This window comes from Hemitrygon akajei, chromosome 16 (genome assembly GCF_048418815.1).
Source record: "Hemitrygon akajei chromosome 16, sHemAka1.3, whole genome shotgun sequence".
NCBI classification, from domain to species: Eukaryota; Metazoa; Chordata; class Chondrichthyes; order Myliobatiformes; family Dasyatidae; genus Hemitrygon; species Hemitrygon akajei.
In genome coordinates this window covers 30,690,435-30,709,301 of record NC_133139.1, presented here as the reverse complement: position 1 = coordinate 30,709,301, position 18,867 = coordinate 30,690,435, and the positions used below count along the sequence as shown (strand labels likewise).

At 43.7% G+C, this 18,867-nt stretch overlaps 1 protein-coding gene across 2 annotated transcripts in view; it reads left to right on the top strand.

Annotated features, from left to right (window-relative positions):
• kank3 (KN motif and ankyrin repeat domains 3) overlaps window positions 1-18,867 on the top strand; it is a 72,321-nt gene that overhangs the window by 26,658 nt on the left and 26,796 nt on the right. For both annotated transcript variants that reach the window (XM_073068604.1, XM_073068605.1), the window contains exons 2-5: window positions 10,384-10,487; window positions 11,746-13,695; window positions 14,285-14,384; window positions 15,718-15,972. In XM_073068604.1, the coding sequence (XP_072924705.1) occupies window positions 10,451-10,487; window positions 11,746-13,695; window positions 14,285-14,384; window positions 15,718-15,972 (2,342 nt within the window). In that variant the 5' untranslated portion in view covers window positions 10,384-10,450. The remainder of the gene's footprint in view (window positions 1-10,383; window positions 10,488-11,745; window positions 13,696-14,284; window positions 14,385-15,717; window positions 15,973-18,867) is intronic.

Below are 18,867 nucleotides of genomic sequence, written 5' to 3'. Positions count from 1 at the left end.
ACTATGGTGAGACAAATGAACAGTTAATCTCTTTTAATTGGGTGATATGTTATCCACAGCATTTGGAAAACTCTTTTGCTCTTTGAATAACCCCTTTTAATCCATCTAGGCATCTGTTTCAATTCTCATCAGCCTGAACTGAATGAACCTCTAATGTTTGATCCATTTCTGAAATTTCTCTGTCATAACAAGGGAGTGTATGCTAACTGTTCTGGGCTTGTATGCATTTTGCACTCAGTGAAATTGTTTGAATAACACAGTTGTGTAGGAGGACTTTTAGAAAGAGGGTTACTTTCTTCTTAACCAGCCCCTCAGGATTGAAGATGACTTGTTTCCACTTTAGTTTTCTATGTTCTCAGTGCCAGCTGTGCACACATTCATAGACATGACAGGAGATAGCTGAGGGGGTAGGTGGGAGGTGGTGTACTCCCCACTACTAGCACAATGCCTCGGTGTGATCTGGATAGATAGTCTCGATTTCTCAGCACTCTTTCTCCATTCTGACTGGTCATCGGTCAGAGTCCCAAAAGTCAATGGAGAAGATTTGGTAATGCTGGAAATATGCTTACACGTTACTAGCTAGCCTTTCACCAGTGAAACCCATCGGAGTTGCCAGTTTTAATTAAAGGCACAGCTTCTTTAATATGAGAACAAAAATCCAAACTGCTGGGGGTCAGGAAGCATAGGTGGAGGCAAAGGGTGAGTTGAAATTCTAGGTAACCTTTCTCCTCCACAGTTACGGTCAAACCTGCCGAGTTCTTCTAGCAGCTTTATTTTTGCTCCCGATCCGAGCACCTGGAGCCTCGTGTGTCTCCCTCTACATTGTAGGAGCAGAGGAAAGTTGACTTGGGTCACACTGGAGATGGAGGTTTGGCATCAGGAAATTTACCTTATAGCTGGTGTAGTGCTTTCTTTCTGTCGTTCACACTAAATCAGTAATTAATACTTCTGCTGGCGAGGTTAAGGGAAGGACCTCCCTGACCGTTATCTGTCTGCATAGCTGGTATTAGTTAAAAACATACCGAATCTTAACTGATCGAGAGATGGCAGCAAATTGTGGACAGAATGGGAGGGGACATGGAGAGACCTTATGATTTCAAGAGAATGAATTGAAGTGTAAAAGCCAGTGAGGAGGAAATCTGCAAATACTCCTCTCTACCCAAGTTCCTAACTTTGATCTGAATCAGCAACTAAAGGCCATCTCTTTCTTTAAAAACTACTTAAAAACGAAATTGCCCCCAAATTCTTAGCAAAATTTGCCAGATTTTATGAAACATCAGCATTACTATCAAATGATTTAATTATTACAATGGAAGTTCGGACCTCTCTGCTGAATCCCACCCTGTCACTAAAGCTCAGACTTGATTTCCCACAGCCACCAGCAAATCGTACCTTGCACGCCTGTGATCCCCCTTGATTATTAGTGCTTTGGTATTTTAATTCAACCAATGCCGCCCATGAGGTGGAGAACTCTAACTTTATTTTTGAACAGAGGTTAATTTCTGTGCTCATTGGAGTAATCTCCTAAAGCCTTATGAGTAGGAATCAGAACTTTGCTCAATGATTTTCCATTGCAGAAGAAATTGGAACTGCTCAGGTGTTGAAAGATAATACCCCTGAGCATTGTTCCACCAAACAGTTGGTGGAACAATGGGTTTGAGGACCATCAGTCCATTCAGAGCTCCTGTAGAGTAATTGTAATCCTCATTGGTTTCTCAATGGCTGGCTCTTCTGAATTAAGTGCTTGTCCTCTTACTGCAGTGACTGAAGAACAAAAAGAAGGCTAGTGAGCATCGTTGATGCACTGCACAGTCCTATAGGTCAATGTGAACCCCTTGATGATCATATTTTGAAAAAGAATGAAGGAGTTATCCTTGGTGTCTTGGTCCTTATTTACTTCAATCAACATCACACAAGGGTCCATTATCACAGCTTCGTGTAGCTTTCTAATTGTTAGGCAGTTCCTCAAGATCAAGGAAGACTTCTTCCACTCTGGTTTAGTTGGTTCTGATATGGCTGATGAAGCCAACATGGGGACTTGCACATGATAGGACAGGCTGTGACTAGTGAGGTACGCGAGTGGGTAGTCTATGACGGAGTCTCTTTCTGCTTCTATGTGCTCCTTATAAATGGACATGGTTCCCAATACCATCCTGAATGCTTCTTCTAACTTTGAGAGATCACGAGCCAGAAACTCCCAGGAGTCACTGGCAATGCGGTGGATTCTGGTTAATTGGGACACACCAGGACCAGGACATTTTGGCCCAATTAAGCAGCTGCCCCAATAAGCTGAAGTTTCATGGAAATAGCTAAAGAAGTATAAAAAGACAAACTACTATTTAACCGAGTAACAAATTATGTATCTAAATAAAATACAGAGCCAATTAGACCACCACCAACACCACTACAGTTCAACGGTGTGGTAGTTCGTAATAGTTACTGACAGAGGAAATCATCCAGGGTATGATGCTGTGACTTTTTGGTTGATTGTAAATAAACAAAATCAGCGTGGACACCTGGGGTAATTTTTTCGGCTAGTGCCATGTTTTCCTGGCATCTTGGGAAAGGTCTGAAATATTTTAAAGTCAAAGTAAAAAACACAGTGATCAAAAATCATTCTTTCTTGGATCGGCGCCCGTCAGCCTAGATGGATAACGTAACACAAGCACGTGTTGTTTAAAAACTGTTCACTCTGAGCACAATGTCTAAAGGCTAAACAAGCACCTGCAACTGAGAGTAATTAGAAACTGCTTGGCAACAGTCTCCTGTCCCAATTAAGCAGTGTAGTGTCCCAAATAAACGAAAGGAATGCAGGCTACTTTCTCAATTAGTTTTCGTTCTTTAAGAGTTGGCCCAAATAAGTGTCTGTCCCAATTAACCAATGGCCCAATCAACCGGAATCCACTGTATGATGATTCTCAAGGAGGCTCTCAGCACATCCATCAATCTTTTCTTCTGTTTGCCTGTTAATTTCTAAAGCTCAGAGTTGACACACAGGGATCTGGTGTCAGTCAATTGAATAATTTGGCCTACCCCAACTGAGTGCGATATGTAACTAGGACCTCAGTGCTGAGATTGGCTTGGGAGAGGTCACTGATGTTGGTTAGGTTTCCCTCTTTTGAAGTTGTAGGAATTTGCAGAGACGGCAAAAGAGACAGCAGCTCTCCTCTTTGCCAACTGTGGGTGTGGGAAGAAGGTGTGGAGAAAGATATGCCGTGGGTTCATCCCGAGCAGCTGCGTGACAGAGGGCTTTGATCTACGGGCTGTTCCCAGGAACACACACAGAGAACGTTGCGTGCCGCTGGCAGATCACCAACTTGGTGACAGACGCCCTTCGGTCTGCCCGAAAGGTTTTGGCCTGCCAGCACGTCGGAATGCCCATGGAGGAAAGCTGCGGACAGGCACATTCCAGGCTGCAGGGGCGCTCGTTGGAGGATGCACTGAAGTTTGGTGCAGTCTCCGCAACTGCTGAGTGGTGAAGGGCACAGTTTAGTGTTCTTCTCCTATTGAAGAGGGAGGTGCCAGGTTGAGTGAGGAAGCCTCTCAATTATTGTAGAAGTATACCACCACAGAAGTGGCAGCACTGGTACTGATGTGTAGGAATGTAATAGAACTGTACTGAAAGCCATGAAGGACTATGAATGTAAAACTGAAAAGGCATTGCACAGTTTATTCATGTAAGTTATTTTTTAGTATTATGAATAAAGTTTAACAAAAATTGCAGAAGCTGCATTGGTTTTATTTTTAAACTGCGTTAAATGTTACAAGCTATTTTAGTGTCACTTGAAATCACATTCTGATCCATTCTTAACTGATCTGGTAACATTGCCACGATGGGTAAGCGGTGCTGTCGGTAATCCAGGTCTCTGAAGTATAGAGGAGGTCAGGGATCACTGCTGCCCTGTAGACTGCGGGACCTGTGCCAGTTCTGAGTTCTTTATGTTCCAACACCCTATGCTGATGATTAAAGTGGTGGTGCACCTTGTCACTGATGTCTGCCCCCATCCAGGGGCGGCAGGCAATTCCTCAAAGTGTTCCAATCGCGACTGTGCCCCCCATTGTACTGTCCCAATTTTTAAATATGAGAGGCTTACATGGCTGTAAAAACGCATCTCCTTTTATACTGTTGCAGCTGTTTTTGTTCATTGCCTGCAAGATGATTGGTGTGAATTGCCGCCTTCTAGCTGTGGAACGGATTCTGTCAGCCTTGTGGGCAAAGTACAGAGTTTCCATCATAAAGTGTGCAGGGGAGAAATGCACAAACTGCACACATTGCGTCAAACCACATGGAGCATGGAACCTAACGCTGGCAGCTGACATCAGTTCTGCTTACCCATCACAGCACTGTGGTTATATTACCAGATCAGTTATATAAAGTATGAACCAATTATCAAATCACACTAAAGCAGTTTATGAACTTCAATTCAGTTAATTAAACACATCTGGAATAAATAGTTTGTTTAAGAAATATGCCAAAAATGCCATTAGAGAGTTACTAAAAGCAATTCATTTACCAATGCTTTCAGAGAAGAAAAAGCTGCCGTCCTTAACCGTTTAAATGCGACTCCAGCTTGTGGACCCACAGAAACGTAGTTGATTCTCTAACTACTCCTTATTCTGAGCTTATTCTGGAGCAATCCCACATGGTAGAGAAAGAGAATTATGAGAAACACGCTTCACTGGCTGTTTCTGTGCCTTGTCCAAAGGAATGTAATTGTGCTTGTTGTCACTGGACGTCATTTAAAGAGAAGCTCAGGGTGTCCTAAGACCACCCATCTTCAGCTGCCTCATCGATAAACATTCCTTGATCGTAAACATCATTTGTTTATTTATTGAGAAGCAGTGCGGAACAGGCCCTTACAGCTCTTTGAGCCCAGCAGCCCCCGATTTAATCGGAGCCTAATCACGGGACAACTTTCAATGAAGTTGATTCTAAATGACCAATTAGCCTACCAACCAGTACGTGCTTGGACTGTGGGAGAAAACCAGAGCGCCCAGAGGAAAACAGCGCGGTCACGGGGAGAGTGTACAAATTCCTTCCAGACAGCAGTGGGAATTGAACCCGGGTGACTGGTACTGTAAAGCGTTGTGCTAACCACTATGCTACCGCGCTGCCCTGTTCCTTTGTAGTAAGATCTAGTTGACATGTATCAAGCAATGGCTGTCACTAAACATCACTAAGAGAATAGATAACCTTTAATATTCAATTACATTATCATTGCTAAATCCCCCAACCTCACTATCTTGGAGATCATCGTTGACCAGAACCAAACTAAGAAGACAGCTCAATACCTGTGAAGATAGTCAGAGACAGCATACTCAGGGGATGGTAACTCATGTCATAAGATCATCTATATAATGTGAATTAGGAAAAGGGTGGGATACCTCCAGTTGTAATGATGAATATGCCTTCAAAAACACTCAGAATTTCCACCACCCAGGGCAATAGTTCCACTATATTAAACATTCACTCCCTCTACACCCCTGTATATCCACAAAACACACTGCAGCAAGTTCGTCAGCACTAGCTGGGACCTGGGTGGACAAGAGCAGCAGCTGTGCAGGAACATCATCACTTCTCAAATTATTCGAGTTTGGAGATCGATTCAGTTCTTTCATTGCCGTCGTGCCAAATTTGTTGTAATCCATTTTTGAGGTGCAGACTTCAGTGACCAAAGATGCCAGTTCTCCACCACTGCCCTCGGGGCAGTTAGCAATGGCTAATACCGGTCTGATGGTAAAGCCTTCACCCTAATTTTTGGGCAACGTTGCTGTGCATTTTTAACAAGCGAGATCCCAGTTGCTCCCTGCAACCCACCTGCTCCTATCCGAAGCTGAATCAGTGCTACCTTTTTAGCGAGAGATGGTAGAGATTTATAATGAATGCAGTCTTGTGCAAGGAACACTTGTGGCAGGAGGTGGATGAGGTAGTCGGGTGACGGGAACAAGGGGATGAGATTCTGATGAATGGTGGTAGTTATGGACTGATGACGTTAGTGACCGGATGAATCCTGGTGAAGGGAAAAGGCATAGCCTGATCTGTGGGGAGACTGATGACACCATTTTGGACTTGGTTTCCTAGGAGTGAGCACATGCTTATTTTCATTCTGTCTATTTGCTAAGCGTAGAGTACTCTTTATTTATTAACAAACAAAACTAAATTAAAATGGCATCAAAACTGACCTATCAAACCTCTCCACACTCATGATAACTGGAGAATCATAATTAGATTCTGTCTCCACAGCCATCCCCCTACATCTGCCCTCTGTCCCTCACACCCCACACATCCACTCCTCAGTACGTCATCTCCTGACAGAAGCAAAAATATTCAGAAGACCCTTGACAAAATAGGCAAATATGCTCTGGGAAATTTCCTCCGACTTACTTGGTTTCTTTTGGTGAATCAGTAGAATTTTATTTAGGATAAACAGGGGAATTATTTAAACTGATGTAGCATGCTTGTATGGGAGTATCTGGCACACTTTCTGAAGATGCCAAAACATTTCATTGTAATTAAATGCCATTCCTATCTGTGAAAACCTCAGATGCCTTTAGTGACTTGTTGAACTGCAGCCAGTTAAAGTTATAAATCCTTTAAACTGTGACCAGCTAGTGGGTTTATTTATAATTTTTCATCAGAAGTTTGCTTAGGAACAAGCTATTTGTTTTTCTTTCTAATCAATGTTGAAACATGCAAGCACAGTCAAGTTGACTGAAACAGCATGAAGGTCTCTACATACCTGTGTTTGACAGATTTAGTACAAGTGTGTCTCTTGTTTCTGCTCTCCGCTCAACGGCTTGGATTGATCCAGTGGCGTGAATGTACAATGAGCTTTCCACAAGGCTTCGCAGATGCTTCAGGAAGCAGGGTGGCAACTCAGTAAGAGGTTAGATCACATAATCAATACTTTTGTTAAAGATTTGCCAGTTTTAAAGAGGATCTTGAAAGGAGTGGAGGAGCTGGAGGATTGAAGGAGGGAATTTCACGTAGGAGTGAGGTAGTTGGAGAGACGTGTAGTAATTGTGTCATAAAGGAAGAGGTTGCAAAAGAGAAATGGAGGGTAAGGTTATTCAGCTAGGAGTAGTTTTAGTGTATTTAAATACTAATGAGAGAAGATTTAATTATGAGAACAAAAGAAAATTGATAGAAAACTGCTGGTCAGGGAGCATGTGCAGAAAGAGAAAGCGTCAAATGTTGCAGGTCGGACCCTTTGTTAGAAAAATTTATGGCCTGAGGTGTTGACTCTTCTCTTCCTGCAGAAGCTGCCTGACTGGCTGAGAGTTCCCAGCAATCTCTGTTTTTATTTTGAATTTGTTCCAGTCTCAGTTGTTGCTTGATTTTCATTTTAAATGTTGAGACTTTAGGTGGAAGAGGGGGTGTAAAGATGTGACTTGGTGTGGGATATAACGTGGTAAGTAGAATTTTGGAAAATGTGAAATTTCTTGTAATGGACAAGGTTTGTACAATAATTGAAGCCCTGATGGTATTGACTACATTCTCTTAAAAAAGAAGTAGAGATCCAGGTAATAGTCGAAAACAATGAATAGAATGCAAATAGACTATAAATGTAAGTATGAAATACAGCAACATAAAAATTCCCATCAAAGTTATTTATTCCTCAGCTACTGTATATGAGTTAGGTGCAATGCAACTACGTATGGTTACAGTGAACATTTGAATGTCATGCTGTCTAATCCTATTCCTATTCTCATTCACTAATCAGTTTCCCCTGTCCCAGGTCCTGGTGTAGATAAGTTCAATGTGTAGCATGGGCATGATGGGCTGAAGGGCCTTTAACTCTATGAGGCTGCTTTCTCCAGATCACATTACTTTCCTCACTTTGCAGAAGAATCTTTAGGGAATGGAAACTAATATGTTTCTAATTGAATAAATTATGGTCTGTAGTGGATTAATCAGCCGTCTGTTTGTTCAGCTACAGCCACCAGTAACTATGGGCTTTAGAAAGAGCCATGTGACCCGAATGTTTTATGCTTACAGAGTTAAGGCATAAAACATTTTATACATTTCTTTCAACTCATTTTCACTGTTACTTTTTGGCCCCCTCTCCCCCTCCCACTCCCTCTCTCCCTTCCCCTCACCCCTCTCTCTCCCTTCTCCCTCTCCCACTCCCTCTCCCCTTCCCCTCCCCTCCCCTTCTCCTCTCCCCTCTCCCACTCCCTCTCTCCCTTCCCCTCGCCCCTCCCTCTCCCTTCTCCCTCTCCCACTCCCTCTCCCCTTCCCCTCCCCTCCCTCTCCCCTCCCCTTCCCCTCTCCCTCTCCCCTCCCTCTCCCCTTTCCTCCCCTCCCCCTCTCCCCTCCCTCTCTCTCTCCCTCTCCCCTCCCCTTCTACACCTCTCTCTCTCTTTCTCTATACTGCTCTCCCTCCCTCTCTCTATAGCCTTGTCACTCGCTTTCTTCAATATTTTTCATGCTTCTTTTTCTTTCTCTCTCCCCCTCACTCTTTTTCTGTCCCCGATGCTTTGCCTGCCTCTCTGATCTGTTTTTATCAAAGATATCTGTATATGGTAGTATCCATTCCCTGTGGAGCTGTGTCTTGACGTCACATCGCCATGGATGCATGTACAGCGTCAAGTGCAGTGAAACCATTGTCCTCACTGAGCCCCTGAACAGGGTCATGAAAGCTCTTGGTTTGGGACTCTTGTGACCATGGTACCTTGAGACAGCATTTGAGAGTTGATGGGTAAGATGGAGCACTGAAGGGCGTGTTTTAGTCCATTGCTTTTTCAGGAGTCAACCTTTGATGAACTCTGCTTCAAATAGAGAGGCTGAGCTGTGCAATACCCCGGTACACTGATAGAGGACTACTTCATTTTGAGGCAGAGACCGTAGCAGCGGCAAACAGTCGCACAGGTAGCGGCTTCTCCAGGTGTAGAACTTGGGTTAGATCTGAAGACCAAATATCAGGAATTAAAACAACTGTTGAGATAGCGTAGCAGAGTGGCTCATTCATTGGTCATTTTTGTTTTATTGACGGAAGACACTGGAGCTAAACAAGGAAAAGTCTGCATTTGAGAAGTGGGGCCCAGCAAGCTGAATAATATTCCTGAGGGGCTGTCCGAATGTATTTTACAGATCATGGCAATTATCAGACTTTTTCCTTCCTCCTTCAATTGCTTCAGTACTTAGTACTGTGCCAGGACTGTGCTAAATTAAACATTTTCAGGATGGCTTTGATTCCTAATATGAGTATCCTGAAATGCCTACCCACCCCTTCAACACATCACCATTTCGTCAAGGAGATTGTCTCTGGGCCTTTGGCAGGGCTGCCTGGCAACCACCTCATTGGTGGGGAGCCCTCTTTTCTACTTACCCCCTGGATTTGGATCTGACTCCCAATCAGTACTAGCTGTCTCTCCTTTGGTCCTTCCTCTCCGTAACTCAGGCAGAAGTGTTTGTCACTCACTTGTTGGAGAGGAGTTGGCTGGGATTGGGTGCTGGCGACTCCCTGGAGCTTTGGAAAGGCAGCATCAATCTTCCGCATACTGTTCTTTCCCCATATCAACAGGCCACTGACGATAAACAAACAGCAACGCGGAATATGGTTCCTGGGAGAATTTCAAAAATTCCCAGAATGTCGCTTTACAAACAGAATTCTTTTATTGGCCACTGAGAGCAAATATAACCTAATATTTTTGGGGAGAAACCTACCGGATCGAGTGCAACAGGATCTTACATCTCACACAACCCCATTTTCCATTCACTTCATTGCTCTGTAAAATCTCCCAGGAGGATAGGTAGAAACGCTCTGAACCCATGCGACTCACATTCTCTGAGCTAAACGAATCTTGTCTGTTGCAAGTCAGCAGCCTTTAATAGTCCAGTGGCTAGGTCATAACCAGAGGGTGAAGTCCTCCAAGTTGGCTTGTTTTCCATTTCCATTTCATATTCCGTCAGGTAGTTTGTTTCTGGGCTTTGGGCAGGGCTGTGCCACGCTTACCACAATGGTGACGTGCCCTCGTTTCGCCATCCTGGATTTGGACCTGACTCCCTGTCTTTCCAAGGACAGCTCACTCTCCGTACCTCTGAGCATCACTTGATGGTAGAGCCACCATTTATGAGGTCTTTGCCATACAGCCCTGCCAAAGGCCCAGAAATAAGCTAACTGAGGAGATGGTGACGTGCTGAAGGGGTGGGTAGGCATTTCAGGTTACTAATACAAGGAATCAAATCCATCCCAAAAATGGTTAATTTGGCACCATCCTGGAACAATACTAAAGGAGGAAAAAGTCTCACAACTGTCATGAACTATAACGTACAGTGTAAGAATTAAGTCAGTATTTAGCCTTGTTGCCTCTCTCCACAGTGCATAAATTTGTAAAATGTAAGATTGTACTGTTACATTTCTACCATGTTCATGGCAGGTTGCCTGGTTGGCTGGAACCACGGCTAACTGTTGATTTCATGGGCACCCTGAATGTCTGAGGGAAAATGGAGCAGCCTGCGCGAATGAATCTCAGCATACCGGGTAAGTACCTGCGTCCACTTCCGGGCTAACAAACCGGCTTCTCCTCACTAGAACTGCGGCCACCTTGGTGGCTTCTGTTGTGCCTGATGAGTGACAGATGCCCTTTTACAGGTATCTGTTTCCATTCTAAGTCTGGGTGCTCTGAGGGCTTCCTTAAACTCCCACAATGACCCCGGCATCGCCACCTTGAACTCACCGACTCCCGTAATTCTAAACTTCCATTTCAATCACTGAATGTAGCACTTACCTCCATTTAATTAAGCTGATGAGTAGACAAGGCCAGCACAGGTCGTGGTAGCCTCTGAAAGGAATTGATTGACTTGATAACTGGAAGCCAAGCTCGGAGCAAAATTGCTCTATATTATACAGCTAATCCAACGTTCTTTTCCCCGTACGATCAGGCCATCATATTCACACGATGAAAAATTAATCACAGATAAGGAAGCTGATTTGAACGTAGCTTTCAAATACATTTCAGTACCCTTCAATTTCTTAAGCGTCAGTTGCCTGATATCAGCTGTGGCTCAGTGACTGGTGATTGTTACTTCTGGTTGAAGAGCCCTACCACTGAGCGCTTTACAATAATCCAGGCAGAAGTGTAGGATTAGCTAAGGTGCTTCAATGTCAGAGATACTGTTGTTTGGGTACAATGTTAAATCAAGCCTCTGTCATGTGGCTCGGGTGAATTAAAACTGATCATTTTAAAGAGGAAAAGAGGACTTACCAGAATGTACTGGTTAACATTTACTAACACTGATCACTAAGACAGATTATCTGGTTATTCTCACTGGCCGTTACTGGCAGATTGCAATTCTATGTTTTGAATGTCACTAGAGTGACAACCCTTAAAAAAAATGCTTAATTGACTGGAAATGGACGCCTTGAGGTTATGAAAGGAGCCACATAATTGAAAAGCTTTCTTTTAAGTGATTCCAGAGTTTTGCCTCCACATTTCTGTCTGGAAGTTGGTTCTACATGTCAATCATTATCCATGTGAGGAATTTCCTGATATTTATCTTAAAATTCCAATTTAGCCATTCAAATTTGTGCTCTTTACTCCTGTCGTTTGCCCTAGAGTGGTCATAGCCACCTAAATTTATTTTTCTATGTCATAGCTATCCGAATTTTTTAGACTTGAGATTGATTCAAAGTGGTGTTTGAGTGCAACAGGCACAATTATTTCCCTATGAATGGCTGTAGATATGTGAGATGTATTTTGCTGTTTATAAATTCAGTAACAATCTTCCATTTTCTGTAGATCTGGGAAGCCGTACAGCCTATAATGAGTTGGATGACAGTGAGAGGAGCCCGTATGCTGTTGAAACACCATATGGGTTCCAGTTGGATCTGGATTTCCTGAAATATGTTGATGACATCCAGAGTGGAAACACCCTAAAGAAAGTGAGCATTCATCGCAAACCAAAGATAAGGCCATCAACGAGCACTAGTGGATGGACCTCCACAGAATCACTGTCCTCCTCGACCAGTGAGGACGTTAAAGCTTTGCCAACAACACCAAAGTTTAGAACTCACACAGTTGCTTATGAAATAAATGATCCTGTGGCAAATCAGCCCTCAAATGCCACGTCACCACCACCAGTCAGTAGTCTTCTTCCACCCCCTTCTCCAAGGTCTTCACTGAGGAACATTCGAGTGGAAAAGACTTTGCTAGAGACTAGTCGAAGGCTTCAGCAGGAACAATTGTCCGCTGAGGATTTACCGAGGTGTGGACTATCAAGCACTGGATCCAAGTCAGGCATAAATTCGCACTGTCAAAGCCAAAGCTCCCCATCGGCTCAAAAAAACACTACTGTAGGAAATGGTGACGTTAACCCAGTGTCGAATCCTTCATTCACTGGCTTCTTCAGGTTTAGCCCCGTGAACTCCGGGAGGAGCTCGCCGGTCACAGGCATCACACCAGCTCACCTTCAGCACATCCGGGAGCAGATGGCAGCTGGCTTGAGGAGGCTGAAGGAGCTCGAGGAACAAGTGAAGGTGATTCCTTGCCTGGAGAGGAAGCTGACTGCAGTGAATGAGGAGAAGCGGCAGCTTGCGGCAGAGCTGAAAAAAAGAAAAGGCTGTACTCCATCTGAAGCATTGCTCCTTCGCCAGCGGTCGTACAGCACAGGGAACGTGGCTCAGTACCAGCCAGATGTCAAGACAGTGGTGGACCTTCATATTGACTTAGCTGGCGACAACAATGAGAAGAGGTCCAGTAAAATTAAAGAACTTAGGCGACTAACAGAGAAATTGACGCTTGTTGATAGGAACAAAACGTGCTCTAAAGTCTCTTCTCTGGCAACGTCTCCAACTGCCCCAAACAAAAATGTGCTGTTGAAGTCCGTGGGTGCAGGGGAAGAAATAGACATGAATGACGTTGTTTTCTACTACAAGTCAGAGAGGCCGACCGAAGAGGCAGCAGTCGGGACGGAGGTGGAGGTGACGCATGTTGGCGTTGGAGTTGTTGAGACAATGTTGGGCTTGACGACGGAGGCGCAGGAGGAAATTGAATTTCTACAAGAAATTATTGAGAGCCAGAAAGCCAACATCTCGATGATTGAAGCAGAGTTGGAGGAGGCAACTAATGAACTAAACAACCTAAAGCTAAATGCACCTCTAGTCTCCTGCAAGAAGACTGTTGATGCCAGTGTGATGGTGCAGCCACACATGGTCAATGTCAGCATGGAAGCAAAGATTCCAGTCGTGAGTCGAGCAGCCGGCGACCACTTGGAGATTGCAGATGCTTGTGTGGACTTTGCACCGCAGATGTCTAGTGTAGGAGTCAGCTGCTGCTTACGAGTACACGACGTCTCTGTGGGTCTGGATAGTCCAATTACACAAGCGGACGTGGCTGATCCATATCTTGTGGAGAGTTTGGATGTTCATAGTCAATGTACAACTGGATTTAGACGGGAAGGGGCCAATGAAATACCCGAAGGTGACATGAAGATGAATGCTATTGAACTGGTTACAAGTGGCAGCAGTAAAACAGTAGAGTGCAGTCCAACTATAGAAATAAAAGGTTATGACACCAGATTTAAGGACGGAGTGACTAGAGTGAACTTATCAAAAGACACGGTCCAAGAGAAACGTGTCGCAGTAAAACTCTGCAGCACATCTTTGCAGGTTGTGTGTGAGAGGAAAACAAATTGTCAAGAAGGTGAGGAAAAGCCCCTGGAACCACAGCACACAGTCAGCCCCACCAAAGGTGAGTGTGTGGCTCAGTGTCACCCTGTAGTGATCTGTTGTAGCCTAAGATTTTGTTAAATACCTGCTAACTTTAATATACAAATTCCAAAATGTTCCACCAATTATTTCTTAGGAAATAATTGTTGGATCACTTTATACTTCGAAAATTAAAATTGGCAGGTATTTAATAAAATCCTCATTTCCATCCAATATCAAGCCAGTGTTACAAGTCGTTCAGTATTTAAATCTTAGAGAAGAGCACAATCAGATGAGTTAACTATGGTGAAGGGATTTTCAGAATTTTTGTTACAGGGTCACCAGCTCCCAAATCCCTCCCAGCATTTGACATGACTAGGTTACATCCTGATTTACTAATGTATCTATGAGTGGGATTGAAAGAGCTAAAAGCATATAGCAGTGCTCTTGTGTTCAGTAATGGTGTAGCTTTTCCACTTGCAACGAAATTCATTCAGGCTCCATTGATTTAATGCCAAGGCGCTATTGCAAAGGTATTTCAGGTGAACTCGGGAGTTGATATACCTGGCTGGTTTAGATAAGACAACATGAACTATTGCACTAAATGACTTTTACCAATATCTTTCTAACAGGGGTTCTGAAGTCAATCATGAAAAAGAAGGATGGATCAGGCAACACTGAGCCAACTACGAGCAAAAAAAACCTACAGTTTGTAGGTCTTTTGAATGGAGAGTAAGTAGTTATTGTGGAGGTCTGTTCCACTGGATATCGAATACACTGTTTGGCTATTCCAGAAAGATGAAGTAGAGAGAAGTGGGTGCTGCGGCAGCGTAGCGATTAGCGCGACAATATTACAGCTCAGGGGTCGGAGTTCAGAGTTCAATCCAGGCGTCCATTCTAAGGAGTCTCTGTATGTCCTTCCCCTGGAATGTGTGGGTTTTCTCCAGGTCTTCCAGCTTCCTCCTATAGTCCAAGGACGTACCGAGGAGGTTAATTGTAAATTGTCCCGTGATTAGGCTCGGGTTAAATCGGGGTTGCGGGACAGTGCAGCTCAAAGAGCCAAAAAGAGCCATTCCACACTGTATTTCTAAATAAATGAATAAATAAAAGTCTGTGTGGTTTGATTTTTTCACAGTCCACTGTGAAATTTCATCTAACTGTGCTCATTACCTGAACATTAAGTTTTAAGAATGATCTGGCCACTGGCCTATAGATTTGCTACTCACCGCCTATCGTGGATGTTTTCACAATATCCAGTCTTCTAATCACACCCTTTATGGCCCATGATCCTGATCACCTGATATAATATTCATGCTTCATGCCTCACTATCCTTTTTTCAGTGTCTGGTCACGTCGAGGATTCAAGACAGTGAAATGTGAATACAGTTATCAATGCCCTAATTCCCTGACGTAGTCAGGGTGCATCATTGTGGGTAACCTGCTGTAGAAACTGGAGATAGTCACAGGGAACGTGCATGTCCAAGGTGTCACAAGACCATGATAGCGTCTCCTGTGCCTTTGTTGCTACTGCCTCTAAAAAAACGGTAAAGTCTAGTTGATCTAATCATGGTTCCAGGCTGGTATCACTCTATGAACGATCTCATGGATGGTCACAACTGCAGGTCTGATCACTCTGGTTGAAAATCTGCCCATTTGACATTATTCCGTTTCATTTCTCTACCTTTGATGTGCACGGAGAGTTTACACAGCTCAACAAATAGATGTGAAACCCCTGCACTTAATATCTGAATACAGATTAAAACAGCAAAATGAGAGAGGGTAGGAAAATTGAGTAAGTATTTGCAAATATCCAAGTATACAGAGACGTAAGGAGGCTCCAAGGTGAAGGTTCTTCAAGTTCATTGCATTAACTTGCAGAGTTTTCAACCTCTGCATTATGGGACTGGCATAATCTTGACAGGCCAAAGGATCTTTCCCTTTTCTGTGCTTTCTTGTGATCCTTCAAATCGTTTGACTGTGGGTAGTTTAGTGGGCGCACACATTGCATTAGATGTAACACTGAATGAGCTTTGAAGTCTCACTATGGTTACTGTTGTAATTCCAGATATGAAACAAGTTCAAGTGAGGAATCGAGTGGTGAGGAGGGCTCCGTTGACAGGGTGATTGTAAACAGTTCAGACAGCGAGTTGGGGAACTGCAGTGACACTTCGGATGAGGATGGCATCGCACCCCTGAAAGACAGCGACAGCGGCAACAGTGAGAGCGCTGAGCAACACAGGCACCGGTCCGGGAAGGAGCTGCCAGAGCAGAGCAAAGAGAGGGAAGCGAAGAGAATCTGTGAAGAGGAAGTCAAGGAGAAGTGAGAAGTTTACTAATTTGATGTATCAATGTAATGTTTGGTATTTTTGTCCAACGCCAAGAAAAAAGCTTCTACTTGTTAAATTTCATACAATGTCTTTTGTGACTTTGGAAATTGGAATTACTTTTATTAATTTATGTATGACATAAAAATGACCTTTATAAATCAGAGCATTGAGTATAGGAGTTGGGATGTAATGTTAAAATGGTACAAGGCATTGGTAAGGCCGAATTTGGAGTATTGTGTACAGTTCTGGTCATCGAATTATAGGAAAGATGTCAACAAAATAGAGAGAGTACAGAGAAGATTTACTAGAACGTTACCTGGATTTCAGCACCTAAGTTACAGGGAAAGATTGAACAAGTTAGGTCTTTATTCTTTGTAGCGTACAAGGTTGAGGGGGGACTTGATAGAGGTATTTAAAATTATGAGGGGGATAGACAGAGTTAACGTGGATAGGCTTTTTCCATTCAGAGTAAGGGAGATTCAAACAAGAGGGCATGAGTTGAGAGTTGGGGGCAAAAGTTTAAGGGGAACACGAGGGGGAATTTCTTTACTCAGAGAGTGGTAGCTGTGTGGAACGAGCTTCCAGTAGAAGTGGTAGAGGCAGGTTTGGTATTGTCATTTAAAGTAAAATTGCTTAGGTATATGGACAGGAAAGGAATGGAGGGTTATGGGCTCAGTGCAGGCCAGTGGGACTAGATGAGAGTAAGCGTTTGGCATGGACTAGAAGGGCTGAGATGGTCTGTTTCCATGCTGTAATTGTTATATGGTTATATGGTTAAACATCCTCACGAACGCTTATGATACAGTGAAGACTAAAATGCAGCTCTCAAAGGTCTAATGTCACTGTAGGTTGAACTAACTGATCTCAGGTGATCTGCACTCCATGCTGTTGAACAAGCTGAGAGAAAGAAGATGGGTGCAAATTCTTTGCTTCCCTATTTCCAGCCCGTTGAAAACCCATGGGAACCAATGTTATATCCAGCTGGTAAAGATTTTGTTGTAATCTGCCCCCACGCCCTGTTATTGTTTAATTTGAGTTTCAAAGCTTTTGTTTATTTGTTGATGAGGAGTTCATCTGCACATTTCCTCTTTGTATTCTGTATGCTTATGTTAGTTGACACAGAACGATAGCCCAACTATCCACTCAGCAGATGGAATTGTTCTATGGTGATTTTAAAATTATATCTAGACTCTGCAAAAATATGTGTCAATGTAGAGCTCTTGGCCCTGACACAGAAGGGACAAAAAGATACTGATGAAATAATAACAGAAACAAGATTGGAGTCAAGAATACAGCGAAAGAGGAAAATGCACCATTGTAACATGTCATGTAAACAGCTGGCAAAAGCAAGAGGTGCCAGTGTACAAAAAAAACAGGGAACGTTTGAAATGTACAGTGGATCCGTCAATGGTGCTTTTTACTTTTAAAGTAGTTATGGTAAAAGACGGTGACTCTAAAGTCCAAAATTGGGCCAAAGCTAATTTTGACAGCGTTAGGCAGGAAGTTGAGATGTATTTATTTATTTACTTATTTATTGAGATTAAAGGTGGAGTAGGCCCTCCCAGCCCTTCGAGCCACACCACACAGAAACCCATTCATTTAACCCTATCCTAATCACAGGACAATTTACAATAAACAATTAACCTACCAACCAGTACATCTTTGGACAGTGGGAGGAAACTGGAGCACCCGGAGGAAACCCACACGGTTGTGGGGAGAACGTACAAGCTCCTTACAGGCGGTGTCAGGAATTGAACTCTGGTTGCCTGTACCTTTTCTATTTCCCATCCTGACTGCTGTTCAGAGGCCTGTATACAACTCTCATCAGGGTCTTTTTACCCTTTCGTATTTAAACTCTATCCACAAGGATGCTATATCTTCCCATCCTATGTCGCCTCATTCTGAGGATTTGATTTCATTTTTTACCACCTCACTCCCTCTGCCTACCTGCCTGTCCCTTTGATACAATGTTTATCCGTGGACGTTACACTGTCAACAATAATCTTCCAGCCACAGCTCAGTGATACCACTGCATCTTACCTGCTGATCTCTAAATTATCTGCCTTATTCTGTATACTGCATGCATTCAGATATAACTCCTTCAGTCCTATATTCACCTCCTTTTCAATTTTGCTCCATGTTACATTTCAACCTATCCCACTGACTGCAATTTTTCCCTATCATCTGTCTGCCCTTCCTCACAGTCTCACTACACGCTGCATCTACTTGTATACCAACTGCCCCATCCTCACCCCTATCACTCCGGTTCCCATGCCTCGACCAAATTAGTTTAAACCCTCCCCAACAGCTCTAGCAATCCTATTGGCCCCCCTCAGGTCCTTTCTGTGCAAGTCATACTTTCCCCAGAAGACATCCCAATGAACCAGAAATCTCAGACTCTCCCCCCTACACCAGTTACTCAGCCACTCATTCATCTGTGCTATCATCCCATTCCTGCCCTGACCAGCACATGGCACTGGGAGCTGTGGAAGCCATGGAGCAAGTGAGTTGAGATCAGGGCCATTTGGAATGGAGATTCAGTCACCAGAATAGGCCGGGATGGGGAGGATCAGCAAGGAGGTGTTGGCTTGTGAGGATTGGGGGGGGGGTGGGGGGGGTGGAGTACAGGGAGTCGGTCAAATAACTGGGCAGCTGGTTGGTTTGGAGTCGGGCAGAATTTGGGATGTTTTGGCGAAGGGTGGAGGTGAGGCCTGAGCAGACGAGTGGGGTGCTTTTAGGCAGCTGGTAAGTTTGGAGTCAACAGAAGATTGATTAAAGATCAAGATTAGCTTCATTTGTCACATGTACATCAAAACATCCAAAGATACATTGTTTGCATCAAATCAAATCAGCAAGGATCATGCAAGTGTTGCTGTACTTCTGGCACC